The following is a 19,016-nucleotide window of genomic DNA, read 5'->3' as shown; positions in this document are numbered from 1 at the left end:
ACTATTCACACTACCTGTAAATATGCAATCCTAAGGAACTAGAGCTGGGCGATAACAATATTTTTCATATGACGTTTTTTGATGTTTTTTAAATATTCCAAAAAATATATATAAAGTTCTAAATGTGTTTGCCGTGATAAAGCTGTAAGCATTTCTCTGCACCTTTTAAACTTGCTGTAAATTGTGTACGTGACAAATACATTTGATTTGAACGGATTCTGTTTGAAGAATATTTTCTGCTGGGTATTTTGCAATTATCTGTGTCAGGTCTTGTGGAACCTCCGTTAGGTTTCATGCCTGTAATCGTTAATTGAAGAGGGGAAAATGGCTTAACATTGTCAGGGCTGCCTGGTGGGCTAAATGTGCAGCAGTAGCTCAACGCACCGTTATAAAAACTACATTCAAAAGTTAGATGTTTTATTAAGTTAAGAATTTCGAATGCCATGGTATATCCTTGTATGTAACAATGTCACATGGATAATTGAATTGAATTTAGACAGCTTTTTCATTGTTAAAATAAGCCCATTTTTTTCTCTCTCAAATTAACACACAACAAGTGATTGAATACTGTTTGTATTTTCGATAAACTGTTGCCATCCCTCGCTTATACCTCTGTACGTGAACACTTACGTGTGACATTTTTTCTATATTTTTTCCCACTGGAGAATGACCATATCTTTCCAATTCTGTGCACGTTATTTTATAGTTTTGACAGATGAAATGTATATTTAACGACATCACCAGCTGTGTCAATGCGCCCTTGTTGCAAGGCTACATAATGTGGATAGAAACTTGCTGCTGCTTACATACATGGTCACGTTGAGAGTTCATTAAACCTGTAACCTTATGTTATGGACAGAGACCTTATTCTCTGTGTGTTATGTGATGTGTTTGTGTGCGAGAGCCTGTGTGTCATTCTGCCTGTGTAGGTCAAATGTATCTGTCACATGCAGAGAGCAGCAAAATGGGCATAGCTGAAAGTCAACGGCCTGTGACACTGGCCCGCCCCCCTTCTATCAGGCACTCCCCTCATTCACCTAGACACTCAGCCACAGCCACCACACCCCAATGTCTCTGTTTCGCTCTATCTATCCTAAAATGTGTTCGTAGTTAAAAAACGTGTCAAACACCAACTCTGATGGTTTGTTCTATCCAGGTATTGCAGTCTGTTGGGTCAGAATGGGAGGAATCCTGATACTGGTCATTTTAGGAAAGCTTGCCATTGGTGATTTTCTATTGGTCAGTCAAGCTCTACTGTAGACGTCCTTGCATTGGCAGAAGTAGGTATCATTAGGACCGCTTACCAGTTTAAAGACTAGGGCCGGTGTCTAAACAAGGATTTTATCATGTCAGTTTTTGGTTGCGTACGTGAGGCTGTGGCTGTTGTGACCCATCTGTCTCTTTTGAATCAGCTGTTCCATCATCATGTGTCATCTCTAAGGGTATAAGGTTATATGTGTGTCTGTATGTAAGGTTATTTGTGTGTCTGTTTTCAGGGTATAATTGTGTGTGTGTGTGTGTGTGTGTGTGTGTGTGTGTGTGTGTGTGTGTGTGTGTGTGTGTGTGTGTGTGTGTGTGTGTGTGTGTGTGTGTGTGTGTGTGTGTGTGTGTGTGTGTGTGTGTGTGTGTGTGTGTGTGTGTGTGTGTGTGTGTGTGTGTGTGTGTGTGTGTGTGTGTGTATGTTTCAGGGGTATAATGTCATGTGCCTTTTCTTATTTTAGATCTGAGAAGAAAAAGGTATCTTCTAGTCCAGTGCTGTAGCGACTCCAGACCAACCATGTGATCGGTAAGTGCTTACCTCTGTACTAATCAGTGTGATTTACAGCCAGTCCCAAATTGACCCCTAAACCCTTCCACTCCTAGGCACATGAGAAATATAGCGCCACTAATAGGCTAGGTGGAATTTTCTCCATGTAACATTTCTCCAATCATTCATTTCAGACAGACACCTAGGGTACACAAGTACCTTTGGAATTGAATAAATAGCAAACTCCAAAGGTTTACTAATGTAATGTCTTCTGTTTTGTAACCAGTTAGAGCATCCGATGTAGCTGTCATGAGGTACGTCCACAACCGAACCCGGCGGAAAGCTCAGCTCAGAAAGGACCCGTTGACAACCGCTGGCCTTTGACACAGGATCCTCTCCGTGACACTCGTAACAACCCCTCTCCCCTAGTGGGCACACAGACCTCTGCCATCACCACAGTGTCTCCTCACAGAGTGGACCTTCATCCTACACCACACTCCTCATCCTCCCACATAGTCGGCTAGACAGGAGGTAAGGTTGGGCTGTGTGCTGCTGCGCTTCAGGGATGGAGGCTGTGGACTATTTTTTTGTTTCAAGCCATGTACTGTAATTTCACTGCTAATCTAGTTTTATCTGGCAGGTTAATTCACAAATGTCTACCTCACGATTAAAAGGCCCCTCTCCACCACTGCGACCCTGAACAGGCTACAAGATGACTTCCAGCATAGGCGGGTGAGTCAGTCCACCAATCTCCTCCTACCCCTGAGAGAAATAAATATCCTACCTTACCTGCTCATCAAACTGGTAACCTAGACGCTGTCTCTGAAATCACCTGTGGTTAAAAATCCTTAACCGAGGAGTATTTTTTAAAATCTTCATCTGTACTTCACCTTGGCTGCACAGAGTCCCCATGGTGATTTCAAGCAACATTTTGGTGGACCTTTAGGTGTGTGACTGACCTGTGTGTGGGTGGACTCTGTGGCTCGGCACCTGTTTTAACTGGCTGGCTAGCTGAGTGACAGCGGAAGTGTCCCTGTATCCTACCAGCACGGGATCTCCCGCCTTAACCCCAGGATTAGTATACCACTCAGCCCTGCTCCATTTTGAGTGGGTGGTGTTTTTCTCTTCCGTGTGTGTGTGTGTGTGTGTGTGTGTGTGTGTGTGTGTGTGTGTGTGTGTGTGTGTGTGTGTGTGTGTGTGTGTGTGTGTGTGTGTGTGTGTGTGTGTGTGTGTGTGTGTGTGTGTGTGTGCCGTCTTATGCAAGGGAGGGGCCTCTCTGTTGGGCACCACTGAACTCCCCCTCTACTATCATGTGGGTTGTCTAATAATTCGACTTAATGTTTTTAGATATCAGGAAAAGTATGTTGCTGTAAATGAGAATGTGTTCTCAGTCAACTTACCTGGTAAAATAAGGGTAAAAAAATGAAGAAGTGAGTGGAGTTACAAACTATACTAAACAAGATAAATGTCTTACCTGTGCTGTTTTCCACACACATAGCTACGTTTAGCCTACTTGGACACCGGCTTCCCCACATTTATCACTCTCCCACTCTGAAAAGCCTGAACCCCCAGGGCTCTTCTCGCAGGCTCTATTTCCCTATGTGAGAGCATTGCAAACCGTAGGGTTGGGATTTTTTATCTGGTAACATCTACATTGAACAACACAGCAGCTTTTCGTCATGCTTTGTTATTTCTGTATAGCTAAAAATGTATGATGAAGTTGGCTCTTTTACACTGGGGTCAATGGCAAGGAATGTTTGTTTTTGTGAAGTTGTGGTTGAGGGGAACCCCTTATTATTACGTGAATATCGACTCTGAGTGTTCTTTGCATTATTTATGAGGCATATCCTTTTGATAGAAGATTTTTTCGAATGAATGAGACTTTCATGTTTCACGTCTCAGTTGAATTGATTTTAATTGCTTTGAATTCAAATTATACTTCCTTAAAATGAAAATTCATTTCAAATTCTGCTTCCTATGAGATGTGTCCAATTCAAATTCATTGTTTGAAAATAATTAAATTCAGATATTCCAAATTGACCCCAACCCTGGTATACTGTCCCACCAGGCAGGGATATACTATACCTTGCCAGGTTGTCATTGTAAATGAGAAATGGTTCTTAATGAACTTGCCTTGTTAATACAGTGCCTTCAGAAAGTATTGACATCCCTTTACTTTTGTCACATTTTGTTGTGTTACAGCCTGAATTTAAAACGGATTACATTTAGATGTTTTTGTCACTGGCCTACTAACAATAAGCCCATAATGTCTTTTGAAATGTTTATATTTATTGATAAAAAATAACAAGCTGAAATGCGTATAAAATAAGTATTCAACCCTTTTGTTATGGCAAATCTAAATACGTTCAGGAGTAAAAATGTGCATGACAAGTCACATAATACATTTATTGGGCTCAATCCTTGTGCAATAATAGATTTTTGAATGACTACCTCATCTCTGTACCGCACACCTGTAAGGTCCCTCAGTCGAGCACTGAATTTCACAGATTCAACCACAAAGACCAGGGAGGTTTTCCAATGCCTTGCAAGAAGGGGAGCTATTGGTAGATGGGTTTTAAAAAAACATTGAATGTCTCTTTGAGCATGGTGAAGTTATTAAATACAGTGCCTTGCGAAAGTATTCGGCCCCCTTGAACTTTGCGACCTTTTGCCACATTTCAGGCTTCAAACATAAAGATATAAAACTGTATTTTTTTGTGAAGAATCAACAACAAGTGGGACACAATCATGAAGTGGAACGACATTTATTGGATATTTCAAACTTTTTTAACAAATCAAAAACTGAAAAATTGGGCGTGCAAAATTATTCAGCCCCTTTACTTTCAGTGCAGCAAACTCTCTCCAGAAGTTCAGTGAGGATCTCTGAATGATCCAATGTTGACCTAAATGACTAATGATGATAAATACAATCCACCTGTGTGTAATCAAGTCTCCGTATAAATGCACCTGCACTGTGATAGTCTCAGAGGTCCGTTAAAAGCGCAGAGAGCATCATGAAGAACAAGGAACACACCAGGCAGGTCCGAGATACTGTTGTGAAGAAGTTTAAAGCTGGATTTGGATACAAAAAGATTTCCCAAGCTTTAAACATCCCAAGGAGCACTGTGCAAGCGATAATATTGAAATGGAAGGAGTATCAGACCACTGCAAATCTACCAAGACCTGGCCGTCCCTCTAAACTTTCAGCTCATACAAGGAGAAGACTGATCAGAGATGCAGCCAAGAGGCCCATGATCACTCTGGATGAACTGCAGAGATCTACAGCTGAGGTGGGAGACTCTGTCCATAGGACAACAATCAGTCGTATATTGCACAAATCTGGCCTTTATGGAAGAGTGGCAAGAAGAAAGCCATTTCTTAAAGATATCCATAAAAAGTGTCGGTTAAAGTTTGCCACAAGCCACCTGAGAGACACACCAAACATGTGGAAGAAGGTGCTCTGGTCAGATGAAACCAAAATTGATCTTTTTGGCAACAATGCAAAACGTTATGTTTGGCGTAAAAGCAACACACCATCCCCACTGTCAAACATGGTGGTGGCAGCATCATGGTTTGGGCCTGCTTTTCTTCAGCAGGGACAGGGAAGATGGTTAAAATTGATGGGAAGATGGATGGAGCCAAATACAGGACCATTCTGGAAGAAAACCTGATGGAGTCTGCAAAAGACCTGAGACTGGGACGGAGATTTGTCTTCCGACAAGACAATGATCCAAAACATAAAGCAAAATCTACAATGGAATGGTTCAAAAATAAACATATCAAGGTGTTAGAATGGCCAAGTCAAAGTCCAGACCTGAATCCAATCGAGAATCTGTGGAAATAACTGAAAACTGCTGTTCACAAATGCTCTCCATCCAACCTCACTGAGCTCGAGCTGTTTTGCAAGGAGGAATGGGAAAAAATGTCATTCTCTCGATGTGCAAAACTGATAGAGACATACCCCAAGAGACTTACAGCTGTAATCGCAGCAAAAGGTGGCGCTACAAAGTATTAACTTAAGGGGGCTGAATAATTTTGCACGCCCAATTTTTCAGTTTTGGATTTGTTAAAAAAGTTTGAAATATCCAATAAATGTCGTTCCACTTCATGATTTTGTCCCACTTGTTGTTGATTCTTCACAAAAAAATACAGTTTTATATCTTTATTATTGAAGCCTGAAATGTGGCAAAAGGTCGCAAAGTTAAAGGGGGCCGAATACTTTCGCAAGGCACTGTACACTTTGGATGGTTATCAATACACCCAGTCGCTACAAAGATACAGCCGTCCTTCCTAACTCAGCTGCAGGAGAGGAAGGAAACCGCTCCGAGATTTCACCATGAGGCCAAAGTTTACTTTAAAACAGTTACAGAGTTTAATGGCTGTACTAACCTAATTGACAAAGTGAAAAGAAGGAAGCCTGTGTCGTGTCTTTGGCATCATTAAAAGTGAACTGTTATTTTATCAAATCAATTTTCTGTAATTTTTGTTAGGTGATTAAACTAATCATGTAAATGTAATTAACTAGGAAGTCGGGGTACCAAGGAAGATCTTCCGATTACAAAGTTATAATTTTCCTAATATGACTCTTCAGATATTTTAATATCTGATTAATTTGTCTACTAATTACCTAACGTTAGTCTCATTGCAAACGTTGTACATTGTTGGTTATCTGCACGAACCCAGCCTTTACTATGGATCATCCATACACCAATTGTCTTAATAATTTGTTTACTAACTAACTAAATAGTCACAGAAATGCATAAACAAACAGTTATGGTTACAAGGAAACCTACCGGGAGGTTCCCTAGTGGGCTAAGCCGGTATGACGGCTTGGTGGACAAAGAGAAGTGGGTGTGGACTGAGAACAGGCGGAAAATAACAGAGGGCTCACTACACACATTACTACTATAATTATATTAATTGAAATGCTAATCCTTTGCACATGAACGCTCACTCATTCGGGAATAATTGTAATCAATATATATATTTACACCCAGTGTGTCGTCGTAATCTCTGTTGGAATCGTCAGTTCTTCTGTTGGAGAGTCAGTTCATCATCGTCTCTCTCTCTACTTCCCTGAAGATCAAAATCTATTGTGGTTAGAATGGATACTCCAGAGTACCATTCAGAAATGTTCTCATAGACTAGATGTTTCAGCGGTTGTCGGTCTTCGCATCCCAGGTTGACATAATTTCTAGCTGCAGACTAGTAATTATTATCTAAGATTTGCTCTTAGTCTGTAGGGATCGATAGTCTCAGAGTTTAACCATTTCCAGCCGTGTAGCCAATGCTGCACGTGGTATGGTTAGGAATTCGGCAACCATTACAACCTTACCTTATACTGAGATTTTTGTGGTCTGAAGAGGATTTCCTCAGGAGGGGTTTTTATTCGTAACAATAGAAAAGTAGGTTCTATGACGCCAGATAATGTCTGTGCTCACAGGGGCGGGCCAATGACTTAGTTAAACTTTAAAGGGAATACAATTCTCTCACATTAAAGGTTTAACATCACATTACATCATTTCACAAATAGTTTCATCTTTACTCATTCATTTTATACAATAATTAGATACAAACCCCATAATTGAGAAATGTACACATTCAGAGAGAGTTATGTGTGTTTCCTGTCCTCTCTGAGGTCACCAAATGAAACATACTCGTCATACCCATCCCTTAAGTGTCCACTGAACATTCCCACCTTCTCACAAGTGGATATTTTGTTTCAAATTTCCATTTTGGGGATTTAGGAGTTTGCCATGTGAAATCCTTTGTTCTCTCTCTGTGTCTCTCTTTCTGCATGGCCAGGGGGAGAGAGTCTTCACCAGGAATTTGAGAGAGAGAAAGAGAGAGGTCATGACACCTGTACAGAATAAAAAATAGTCCAAAACATGCATCCTGTTTGCAACAAGACACTGAAGTAATACTGCAAATACTGGCAAAGCTATTAACTTTTTGTCCTTTTTGTCCTGAATAAGTTTTCAGTTTGGGGCAAATCCATTACAATGCATTACTGAGTACCACTCTCCACATTTTCAAGCATAGTGGTGGGGATGCTTGTAGTCATTAAGGACGGGGGAGTTTTTCAGAATAAAAAAAATATACGGAATGGAGCTAAGCACAGGCAAAACCTTAGAGGAAAACCTAGTTCAGTCTGCTTTCCACCAGACACTGGGAGATGAATTCACCTTTCAGCAGGACAATAACCTAAAACACAAAGCCAAATCTACACTGGCGTTGCTTACCAAGAAGACAGTGAATGTTCCTGAGTGGTCGAGTTACAGTTTTGACTTAAATCTACTTGAAAATCTATTCACACTTTGACCCTCTTTGGCTGCTACTTAAAGAAATAAATGTTAAGGATTTGTGAGGATCGAAAACACAAAGACCAGCACAACTGCTATAAAAATACCTTTTGTCAAAAGTCTGTCGTTAGTTTGTGAAAGGTATGTTGATAGTTTGTCTCAAGTATTTTGACGGTGGTTGTGTTTGTAAGTATCATTTTTGTGAGCATCCATCTTACTCATTGTCCCTTGGTTTCAGAGGAGAATAGTGTTTTGCTGCCACACGGTCCTCTGTAGCTCCGCCTCCTATAAAGGCAGAGGTTAGAGCTGGCCACACACTATTAACACCAGCTTAAATACACAATCCTCACGTTTTACATGGCACCACAATAAAACACTGCCAGCTTTAGGTGGCCTAATTTAATAGTGCACTATGGGTGGAGTTTCATTTATTCATGTGGCATCTTTATGGGCAATTTGTTATTGATCTGATGCCTCCAGCAAGTTGGAATGTAAATATCAGTTCGCATTTCTTCGGAGTCCCATTCATTCTCATATGAGAGCAAACACCATTAGGGTTCATGATAAGCCAGAGCCTGGCTGTCCTTATCTGTCAGTGGATGTGTGCTTGTTTTTACTGTATCTTTATTGCAGCATTTGTTGTTTTGATATTAAACCATCAGGTTTCTACATTGTTGATGTTAATGGCTTCATCTAAAAATATATTTGGTGAGTGTAATTTGAAGCTAATTTGATCGTAGCAATTCTGGGGTTAAAAACACACACACTCACACAAAACATTAATCTCATACTCACACAGCATGCACCAAAATGCATAAGGGCACATATTGGGATAGATGCACACATACAGAAAGCGTGCCAGTGTACCTCATTCCACAGAATGGCACATGCTTAGATCAGCACGCATTTGCATTAGCATGATTTTCCCTGTCCAAGGAATCTTGGTCAGTGATTTAATGAATGATTGTTGAATGGGAGGAAGTGTGGAGTGACAATATACCTCAGAAGTGACTCCGGTTGGCCAATAAACCTTTATGGTACTGGCTGGAAGGACTGAGGAGCACAGTGACTCCTCATCTGGACCATATCCACGCATGCTATGCATGTAGACGGACAGTCAAGCACTTTAAAATATTTTCTTGGAGGTGTACATATTAACATCTACTGCATGTACACACACACACAGCTACATGCATATTGGCACGTATACACAGCTACATGCATATTGGCACAAATACACAGCGCCATAGGCTTCAATAGGTCTCATCTATGCTGACACACTATACTTATGATTATTTTCTAACTGCAGGCAGAACATTGCCAATGCTACTTGTCAAGGTCCTAATAATGACAATTTGACGTACTTTAGTGATATCAGTCTTAGTCGGCTGAGTAAGCGAAAGGTTCTCCCTTCCAAGGCAAATGAGTCACATCCCCGGACATTGTTCCTCAATACCAGCTGAGTCAAAGAGCACAAGTCTCTGTCTAAATATAGACTGAGCCTGGCACTGCCCTCTACTGCTTGGGCTGAGGTAGCAGTCTGGCCAATGATATCTGCACCTCTTATATTTGGCCCAAAATAATTATTTTGTAATGCCATTGTCAAGTTTTTTTTTGTTCTGGTCTGTAATTGAATAAATGTTTATATTATTCATCTGACATTATTTAAGTGTAAGTAACTGTAAAGTTAGTTTAAATAAATGGATTTTAAATTGTTTTGGGGCCGTGGTATGTGATTGGCTGGTCTTTATTGAGTAGAGGTTTAGGTTTGTAGGATCTTGTTTGACTGGTTGATTGGTTGTTTGTTTTGCAGGGATGACGCAAGCAGTATCTTTGATGGGTTAATGGAAGAAGATGAAAAGGACAAAGCAAAACGGTGAGGTCTTAATAAGCTCAAGCACTCCATTAAAGGGAACTCTGAACAAAGGCTTAGTTTGATCATTGTGTTGTTTTTGTTAGCATCTTAGTATGTGTATTCTTATCTTTCTCATGTCCAACCCTCCAGAGTATCCCGTAACAAGTCTGAGAAGAAGCGCAGAGACCAGTTCAATGTCCTCATCAAGGAGCTGGCTACCATGTTGCCAGGCAACACTCGGAAGATGGACAAGTCTACCATCTTACAGAAGAGCATCGATTTCCTGCGCAAGCATAAAGGTATGGACCTCTCCTCCTTCTAGCCCTTGGACATCAACATGTCTGGAAAAATAGGAACATTTCAGTGTTTTAACCAGGGAACCAAAATTATTTTCCATTAGTTTTGTTCTGAACAGAATCTTATTTTTTTTAAATTCCATTCCACTGTTCCCGACCAGGTGTTTTTTGGTTCGAACACAAAAAAATGAACTGTTTATATTGTTCCTTTTTAAACCTCAGATTTTAGATTTTTTTTTACATTTAGTTTGACAATAAATCACTTCACAAATGGATAGAGCAGCTTGCTATGGAGCGGGCAAGCAATGTGCATACATTGGATAGACAAGTGTAGTGTAGAGTGCAACATGCGACTGAAATTTGGCGGGTGAGGAGAGCGCTGGGCATCTTGTAATTATGACGTATAATATCTGAATTAAGCCCACATAGTTATACCTACGGAGGAGCGACTTCTATGAAAGAACTTTGAATGTCTTTGAACTTCAGAGATTTGGCTTAATTGACGGTGGACCAGAGCTAGCCCTTGATCATGACTCTCAGTTCCATTACATTACTCATAATGCCTCCTGGAGTTTAAGAGCTACACCAGAGCTAGACCAGAGCTAGACCAGAGCTAGACCAGAGCTAGACCAGAGCTAGACCAGAACTAGCCCTTGATCATGACTCTCAGTTCCATTACATTACTCATAATGCCGTCTAGAGTTTTCAAGAGCTAGACCAGAGCTAGCTAGCTAACAAGCTTGTGTGTGCAGAGAAGCACCAGAATTAAAATTAAAATGTAACTTTTTTGTAGTTAATAAATCCAATGTGAAACATGATGCTGTAACTATAGTATCCTTAAATCGCATGTGAACAAAGTTAATTTGTTGTTCTGTAATTAAAAATCTCTCTCCCTAATTTCTAAATCACGGCTGTAACGTCCGTAACTACAGTAGACTATGCATGCTTTAGAAGGAGGGGGAGGGGCCGGTAGTTTACACACACTGGCAAAGATTTTCAGCTGGTAGGCAGACAGACACTAGAATAAGTTTCTTTGCATGGGTGCTTTGTTGTGTTTTGCGTGGGACTGGAGAACAGTTCCCATGCTTTTAAAATAATGGTTCTGTTCCGGAACAGTATTCATGGGTTGTACCTCCGTCACTTGGTCGCGTCATTGCCATTGCTATCAAGGTTCTACAGATGCTGCAGCATATTGATATCCTACTGATGGTTATTGCTTAGTCTTCCTGAACGGGGGCTAATGACTGTTTCGTCAAAATTACACTATAGTGGCCTGGAAATACGATGACATTGCTAAAGTAGACAAATAATTTGTAGAAAACAACATGGGCATTATGATGTCATCAAGTTTACTTTATAGAAATGGCAATGTTGGCATGAGCCTGCAAAGTTGGTCAGAAATAGCTAGCAATGCTAACTTTAAGCTGGCTAAAATGTCGGTGCTCTCCCCTCAATCGTAGCTAGCTAGCTAAAGTTATGCTACATCTAAAGTCAATCTGGCGACATTACAATGATGCCAAAAAATGTCCTACTAATTATTTGCCTCCTTTTGAAATGCCATCGGCACAGTAATGCACTTTAGACGAGATCGTCATCCCCACCTGTTAAGACTGCATAGAGTAGAATGCTCGTCTGGGCGTCTGTTCTAAAACGAACGTGCAAAACAATATTGTGATGAAACGTGCAGATTCAGATCATGGATACATCACTTTCGTTCTCGGTTCTGGTTCTGTTCTTCGGAAAAACATTTTTGTCCAGTTTTCGGGACTGTTCCCTGAACCGGTTCCAACCCCTAGTATTAACCAAGCTGTCAGGGGAATCACTGATGTGAATTACTCAATCTGTGTCTCTCCCTGTCAGAAATCGCTGCGCAGTCAGAGTCAAGTGAGATCCGACAGGACTGGAAACCTCCTTTTCTTAGTAATGAAGAGTTCACACAGCTGATGCTGGAGGTGAGAGTGGCAGTCAACACACTCAAAGTGCAGTAGATTGCACATCCTTTCACTAAGTAGGATCTATACTGAACAAAAATATAAATGCAACAATTGTGAAGATTATATTGATTTACAGCTCATATAAGGAAATCAGTTAATTTAAATAAATTCATTAGGCCCTAATCTATGGATTTCACATGACTGGGAATACAGATATGCATCCCTTAAAAAGGTAGGGGCGTGGATCAGAAAACCAGTCAGTATCTGATGTGACCACCATTTTCATCATGCAGCATGACATCTCCTTCACATAGAGTTAATCAGGCTGTTGATTGTGGCCTGTGGAATGTTGTCCCACTCCTCTTCAATGGCGGTGCGAAGTTGCTGGATATTGGCAGGAACTGGAACACGCTGTCGTACACGTCGATCCAGATCATCCCACACATGCTCAATGGGTGACATGTCTGGCGAGTATGCAGGCCGTGGAAGAACTGGGACATTCCAGGAATTGTGTACAGATCTTTGCGACATGGGGCTGTGCATTATCATGCTGAAACATGAGGTGATGGCGGCAGATGAATGGCACAACAATGGGCCTCCAGAATCTCGTCACGGTATCTCTGTGCATTCAAATTGCCATTGATAAAATGCCATTGTGTTTGTTGTCCCTAGCTTATGCCTGTCCATACCATAACCCCACCTCCACCATGGGGCACTCTATTCACAATGTTGACATCAGCAATCCACTCGCCCACACGACACCATACACATGGTCTGCGGTTGTGAGGCCGGTTGGATGTACTGCCAAATTCTCTAAAACAACGTTGGAGGCGGCTTATGGTAGAGATATGAACATTAACTTCTCTGGCAACTACTCTGGTGGACATTCCTGCAGTCAGCATGCCAATTGCTCGCTCCCTCAACTTGAAACATCTGTGGAATTGTGTGACAAAACTGTACATTTTTCGAGTGGCCTTTTATTGTTCCCAGTACAAGGTGCACCTGTGTAATGATCGTGCTGTTTAATCAGCTTCTTGATATGCCACACCTGTCAGGTGGATGGATTATCTTGGCAAAGGAGATATGCTCACTGACAGAGATGTAAACAAATTTGTGCACCAAATTTGAGAGAAATACGCTTTTTGTGCATATGGAACAGTTCTAGGATCTTTTATTTCAGCTCATGAAACATGGGACCAACACTACATGTTGCATTTTATATTTTTGTTCAGTGTACAAATAAAGTATGTCAGTCAAAAAGGATGTCAAGTAGCAGTAACAACATTCTGAACATGTTTTTGTTCATAGTTTACTGAAGAAGGTTGACAATGTCTGCTGTGTAAGCAAGATAAAAAAGTGTGTGGGTTAAAACAGGTCCACTGTATAGGTAAAAAAAAAAAACGAAGGAATATTTGTATAAATGCTTGTATGCAAACCACCCTTCGTTTTTTGGACGTCATTGTTGATTGATTTAACACACCAAGGACTATTCAAGTTTTAAGTTAACCGCAATGGTACCATTTTTTCTACATAGTTTACTTAGTAATACTCTATACTGCAAGTAGATGGTGCTTTAATAACTGGTTTGTATCTGCTAGGCGTTAGACGGCTTCTTCCTAGCAATTATGACTGATGGGAACATAATCTATGTCTCAGAGAGTGTTACATCTCTACTGGAACATCTTCCTGTGAGTATTAATTCTGTCCATACACATTACTTAATGCCTATGTAAGGTTGTTGTTATGCATTACTAAAGGTTGACATGCGTGACGACGGTTGACATGCATGACGACAGTTGACATACACGACCAAGGTTGACATACATGACTTAGGTTGACATCCGTGTGTGTGTTTCAGTCTGACCTGGTGGATCAGAACCTATTGAACTTCCTGCCCCTGGGGGAACATTCAGACGTGTATAAAGCCCTGTCGTCTCACATACAGGAGGGCGAGACGCTAACGCCTGAGTATCTCAAGAGTAAGTACTGGAGCTGTTTTAGTGTTTTTTCAGTTTCAAATTTTAATGTCACATGCACAAGTGCAGTTAAATGCCTTTCTAGCAAACTCAAAACCCAACAATGCAATAATCAATAACAATGTAATACTAGAAAAAACACATGAGAAATATGAAGAACACAATAAGTAAGTAAGTAAGCATACTATATACAGGGTCAGCTCCAATACCATATTTACAATGTGTAGGGATACAGGTTTGATGGAGCTAGAGGATATAAGATAAACAGAGTAGCTGTAGCTTGTATGTGAGTGGGGTGTGTGTAGAGTCAGTATAAATGTATGTGCATATCAGTGGCGGTCGGTGCCGTTTATGAAGAGGGAGGATGAAGGAGTTCCCACATATCTTCAGCACTACTTGGCTGCTTTTCCTTCACTCTGCTGTCCAACTCATCCCAAACCATCTCAATTGGGTTGAGGTCAGGTGATTGTGGAGGCCAGGTCATCTGATGCAGCACTCCATCACTCTCCTTCTTGATCAAATAACTCTTACACAGCCTGGAGGTGTGGGTCATTTTGGGTCATTGTCCTGTTGAAAAACAAATGATAGTCCCACTAAGTGCAAACTGTGTCCCCAGAAAAAGCACCCCCACACCATCACACCTCCTCCTCCATGCTTCACGGTTGGAACCACACATGCGGAGTTAATCCCGTTCACCTACTCTGCGTCTCACAAAGACACAGCAGTTGGAACCTAAAATATAAAATTTGGACTCAGCAGACCAAAGGACAGATTTCCACCGGTCTAATGTCCATTGCTCGTGTTTCTTTGTCCATGCAAGTCTCTTCTTCTTATTGGTGCCCTTTAGTAGTAGTTTATTTGCAGCAATTCGACCTGTGAATGAAAGTTTACAACGTAGGTGCATACAGGTCAAGATATTTTTAGGTGACAGACAGTAACACACGGACAGATAGTGACACATTCAATACCGCCTTGCACACTCTTGCTTGCATCTAGCTGATCTAGAGTAATTGTTAGTCCAACAGTTGCAAACGAGAGTTTCTATTAGACAAATTGAGGTATGTTTAACTCTACTCATTCCGCTTGCTGCCATTTTAAGAAATGTTTTTCAACTGAATCGGCAGAATGTATACACTCCTGATCACATGTAAACACAGTTCACTTTAAGAGCAGCCAGGTTGTATTCCTTCTCGCAACCATGCGCTCTCTTCCTCTCACCTTTTCTCTTTGTTTGTGGACTTCAATGAACATCAGCTATATGTTACCTGGTGTAAAAAAAATCTTTCCAAGCCAAACCAGATTATAACCTCTACACACAGCCTATATCGCTGTCACCATATTAGCTAAAGTAACGTCATAGTCAAGTTTCTTTGGCCACACATAAGCAGATAATTTTCTTCAGAGTTAGATGTACCCATGAGTTTATTTGTACTGTTTTATTGTATAATTAATTTGTTTTCAGCTAAAAACCAGTTAGAATTCTGTTGCCACATGCTCAGAGGAACGATTGACCCTAAAGCTCCCCCTGTGTACGAGTACGTCAAGTTCATCGGAAACTTCAAGGCCCTGAATAATGGTAAGTTTTATTTTATATTGCTTTATGGGAAAATAGGCTTGGAATGTGTACACAAGTAGTTGCTCTGTATTTAGTTTGTGACCATAAATGCACTTAGTCACTGTTGCCTTTTGGTCTGTCCCGATCTTTATTTTCCCTTTCTCCCAAAGTACCTAACTCAACTCGAAACGGCTTGGAAGGGGTGATCCAGCGTTCACTCCGGCCCGCTTTTGAGGACCGAGTCTGTTTCATAGCAACTGTGAGATTAGCTAAACCACAGTTTATTAAGGTAAGACACTTATACAGTATATCACAGACTGCATATGTAGGTAGCTAGGTAACCAGGTATGTCAAATGCTGTACTGTAAAGTTTCCTAAGTGACAGCCTTGTAAATTATTTCCTTTGTATAAGAAGTAAACATCTAGTTTTTCCTCACTCACCCACAGGAGATGTGCACTGTGGAAGAACCCAATGAAGAATTCACCTCCAGACACAGCTTAGAATGGAAGTTCCTCTTCTTGGACCACAGGTAATGTGTGCTGTCTATAGCCATGTCTGTGTGTTTACTTGCCTATGTCATGTTCGAGTGAGTTAGCCTCTACCTGTTTGAAACTAGAGTGTTAGGTTCATCTCAAATCAAATTAGCTGGCTGCTGTGTTCTCTCTGGGCCAGTCAGTCTCAACTGTTTTTGAGCAACAACACTAGAAAGAGTACGTAGCGTTTCACTGCCACTGAAAACCTTTATTATACTGTCCTCTGTAGATACCAGGTCCAGAGGGTAATGCATTGTTTTGTGTGTTTTTGATGTGTTATTATAACTACTTTACTGGGTGATAAACTGTATATTATTGTCTTTGAATGGGTTGTGCTATCATTAAATGACATTGTTACCTCCCCAGGGCTCCGCCCATAATAGGTTATCTGCCGTTTGAGGTTCTGGGTACATCTGGATATGACTACTACCACGTGGATGACCTGGAGTCACTGGCCAAATGCCACGAACACTGTAAGTACATTTCTGTCACATTTGTGTATTTCAAATCAAATTGTATTGGTCACATACACATATTTAGCAGATGTTGTAGCGAAATGTTTGTGTTCCTAGCTCAAACAGTGCAGTTGTATCCAACAATACACACAAATCTAAAAGTAAAAGAATGGAATTAAGAAATATATAATTATTAGAATGAGCAATGTCGGAGTGGCATTGACTAAAATACAGTAAAATAACATACATTATATACATATGAGATTAGTAAAGCAGTATGTAAACATTTAATTAAACGTTATTAAAGTGACTAGTGTTCCATTATTAAAGTGGGCAGTGATTCCATGTCTGTGTATATAGGGCAGCAGCCTCTAAGGTGCAGGGTTGCGTAAGCGAGTGGAAGCCAGCTAGTGATGGTTATTTAACAGTCTGATGGCCTTCAGATAGAAGCTTTTTTTTCAGTCTCTTGTTCCCAGTTTTGATGTACCTGTACTGACCTCGCCTTCTTGATGATAGAGGGGTGAACAGGCAGTGGCTCACGTGGTTGTCCTTGATGATGTTTTTGGCCTTCCTGTGACATTGGGTGCTGTAGGTGTCCTGGAGGGCAGGTAGTTTGCCCCCAGTGACACGGTGGGTAGACTGCACCACCCTCTGGAGAGCCCTGCGGTTGCGGGCGATGCAGTTGCCATACCAGGCGGTGATATAGCCCGACAGGATGCTCTCATTTGTGTATCTATTAAAATATGTGAGGGTTTTAGGTGCCAAGACAAATTCCTTTAGCATCCTGAGGTTGAAGAAGCGCTGTTGTGCCATCTTCACCACAATGTCTATGTGAGTGGACCCTTTCAGATCATCAGTGATGTGTACGCCGAGGAACTTGAAGCTTTCCATCTTCTCCAATGCGGTCCCGTCGATGTGGATAGGGGCGTGTTTCCTCTGCTGTTTCCTGAAGTCCACGATCAGCTCCTTTGTTTTGTTGACGTTGAGTGAGAGGAGGCGTTGGAGGCGTGCGTGGCAATGCAGTCATAGGTGAACGGGAAGTACAGGAGGGGGCTGAGCACGCACCCTTGTGGGGCTCCTGTGTTGAGGATCAGCGAAGTGGAGATGTTGTTTACTACCTTCACCACCTGGGTGCGGCCCGTCAAGAAGTCCAGGACCCAGTTGCACATGGCGGGTTCAGACCCAGGGCCTTGAGCTTAATGTACTATGGTGTTGAATGCTGAGCTATTGCCAATGAACAGCATTCTTACGTAGGTATTCCTCTTGTCCAGATGGGATAGAACAGTGTGCAGTGCGATGGCGATTGCATCGTCTGTGAATCTATTGGGGCGGTAAGCAAATTGAAGTGGGTCTAGGGTGTGAGGTTGAGGTGATATGGTCCTTGACTAGTCTCTCAAAGCACTTCATGATGACAGAAGTGAGTACTACGGGGCGGTGGTCGTTTAGCTCTGTTACCTTAACTTTCTTGGGAACAGGAACAATGGTGGCCCTCTTGAAGCATGTGGGGACAGCAAACTGGGATAAGGATTAATTGAATATGTCCGTAAACACACCAGCCAGCTGGTCTGCGCATGCTCTGAGGACGCGGCTGGGGATGCCGTCTGGGCCTGCAGCCTTGCGAGGGTTAACACGTTTAAATGTTTTACTCACGTCGGCTGCAGTGAAGGAGAGTCCGCAGGTTTTGGTAGCGGGCCGTGTCAGTGGCACTGTATTGTCCTCAAAGCGAGCAAAGAAGTTATTTAGTCTGTCTGGGAGCAAGACATCCTGGTCCGCGACTGGGCTGGTTGTCTTTTTGTAATCCGTGATTGACTGTAGACCCTGCCACATATCTCTTGTGTCTGAGCCGTTGAATTGCGACTCTACTTTGTCTCTATACTGACGCTTAGCTTGTTTGATTGCCTTGCGGGGGGAATAGCTACACTGTTTGTATTCGGTCATGTTTCCGGTCACCTTGCCCTGGTTAAAGGCAGTGGTTCGCGCTTTCAGTTTCGCGCGAATGCTGCCATCAATCCACGGTTTCTGGTTTGGGAATGTTTTAATAGTTGCTGTGGGTACGACATCGCCGATGCACTTGCTAATGAAATCGCTCACCTAATCAGCGTATTCGTCAATGTTGTTGTTGGATGCAATGCGGAACATATCCCAATCCACGTGATCGAAGCAGTCTTGAAGCGTGGAATCAGATTGGTCGGACCAGCGTTGAGCAGACCTGAGCGCGGGAGCTTCCTGTTTTAGTCTCTGGATAAAGGCTGGGAGCAACAAAATGGAGTCGTGGTCAGCTTTTTCGAAAGGAGGGCAGGGGAGGGCCTTATATGCGTTGCGGAAGTTAGAATAACAATGATCCAGGGTTTTACCAGCCCTG

General features: G+C 41.8%; 1 protein-coding gene across 2 annotated transcripts in view; it reads left to right on the top strand.

The window, feature by feature from the left end:
* The window catches only part of LOC139406702 (clock circadian regulator a), a 72,573-nt gene that overhangs the window by 33,980 nt on the left and 19,577 nt on the right, over positions 1 to 19,016 (top strand). For both annotated transcript variants that reach the window (XM_071149626.1, XM_071149628.1), the window contains 12 exons: positions 1,722 to 1,786; positions 2,034 to 2,278; positions 2,388 to 2,479; positions 9,863 to 9,925; positions 10,055 to 10,203; positions 12,061 to 12,152; positions 13,733 to 13,822; positions 13,993 to 14,113; positions 15,573 to 15,686; positions 15,836 to 15,954; positions 16,113 to 16,195; positions 16,566 to 16,672. In XM_071149626.1, the coding sequence (XP_071005727.1) occupies positions 2,460 to 2,479; positions 9,863 to 9,925; positions 10,055 to 10,203; positions 12,061 to 12,152; positions 13,733 to 13,822; positions 13,993 to 14,113; positions 15,573 to 15,686; positions 15,836 to 15,954; positions 16,113 to 16,195; positions 16,566 to 16,672 (958 nt within the window). In that variant the 5' untranslated portion in view covers positions 1,722 to 1,786; positions 2,034 to 2,278; positions 2,388 to 2,459. The remainder of the gene's footprint in view (positions 1 to 1,721; positions 1,787 to 2,033; positions 2,279 to 2,387; positions 2,480 to 9,862; positions 9,926 to 10,054; positions 10,204 to 12,060; positions 12,153 to 13,732; positions 13,823 to 13,992; positions 14,114 to 15,572; positions 15,687 to 15,835; positions 15,955 to 16,112; positions 16,196 to 16,565; positions 16,673 to 19,016) is intronic.

This window comes from Oncorhynchus clarkii, chromosome 4 (genome assembly GCF_045791955.1).
Source record: "Oncorhynchus clarkii lewisi isolate Uvic-CL-2024 chromosome 4, UVic_Ocla_1.0, whole genome shotgun sequence".
Taxonomy (NCBI): Eukaryota; Metazoa; Chordata; class Actinopteri; order Salmoniformes; family Salmonidae; genus Oncorhynchus; species Oncorhynchus clarkii.
The sequence above is the reverse complement of the archived record's forward strand: the minus strand, read 5'-3'. Positions and strand labels throughout refer to the sequence as shown.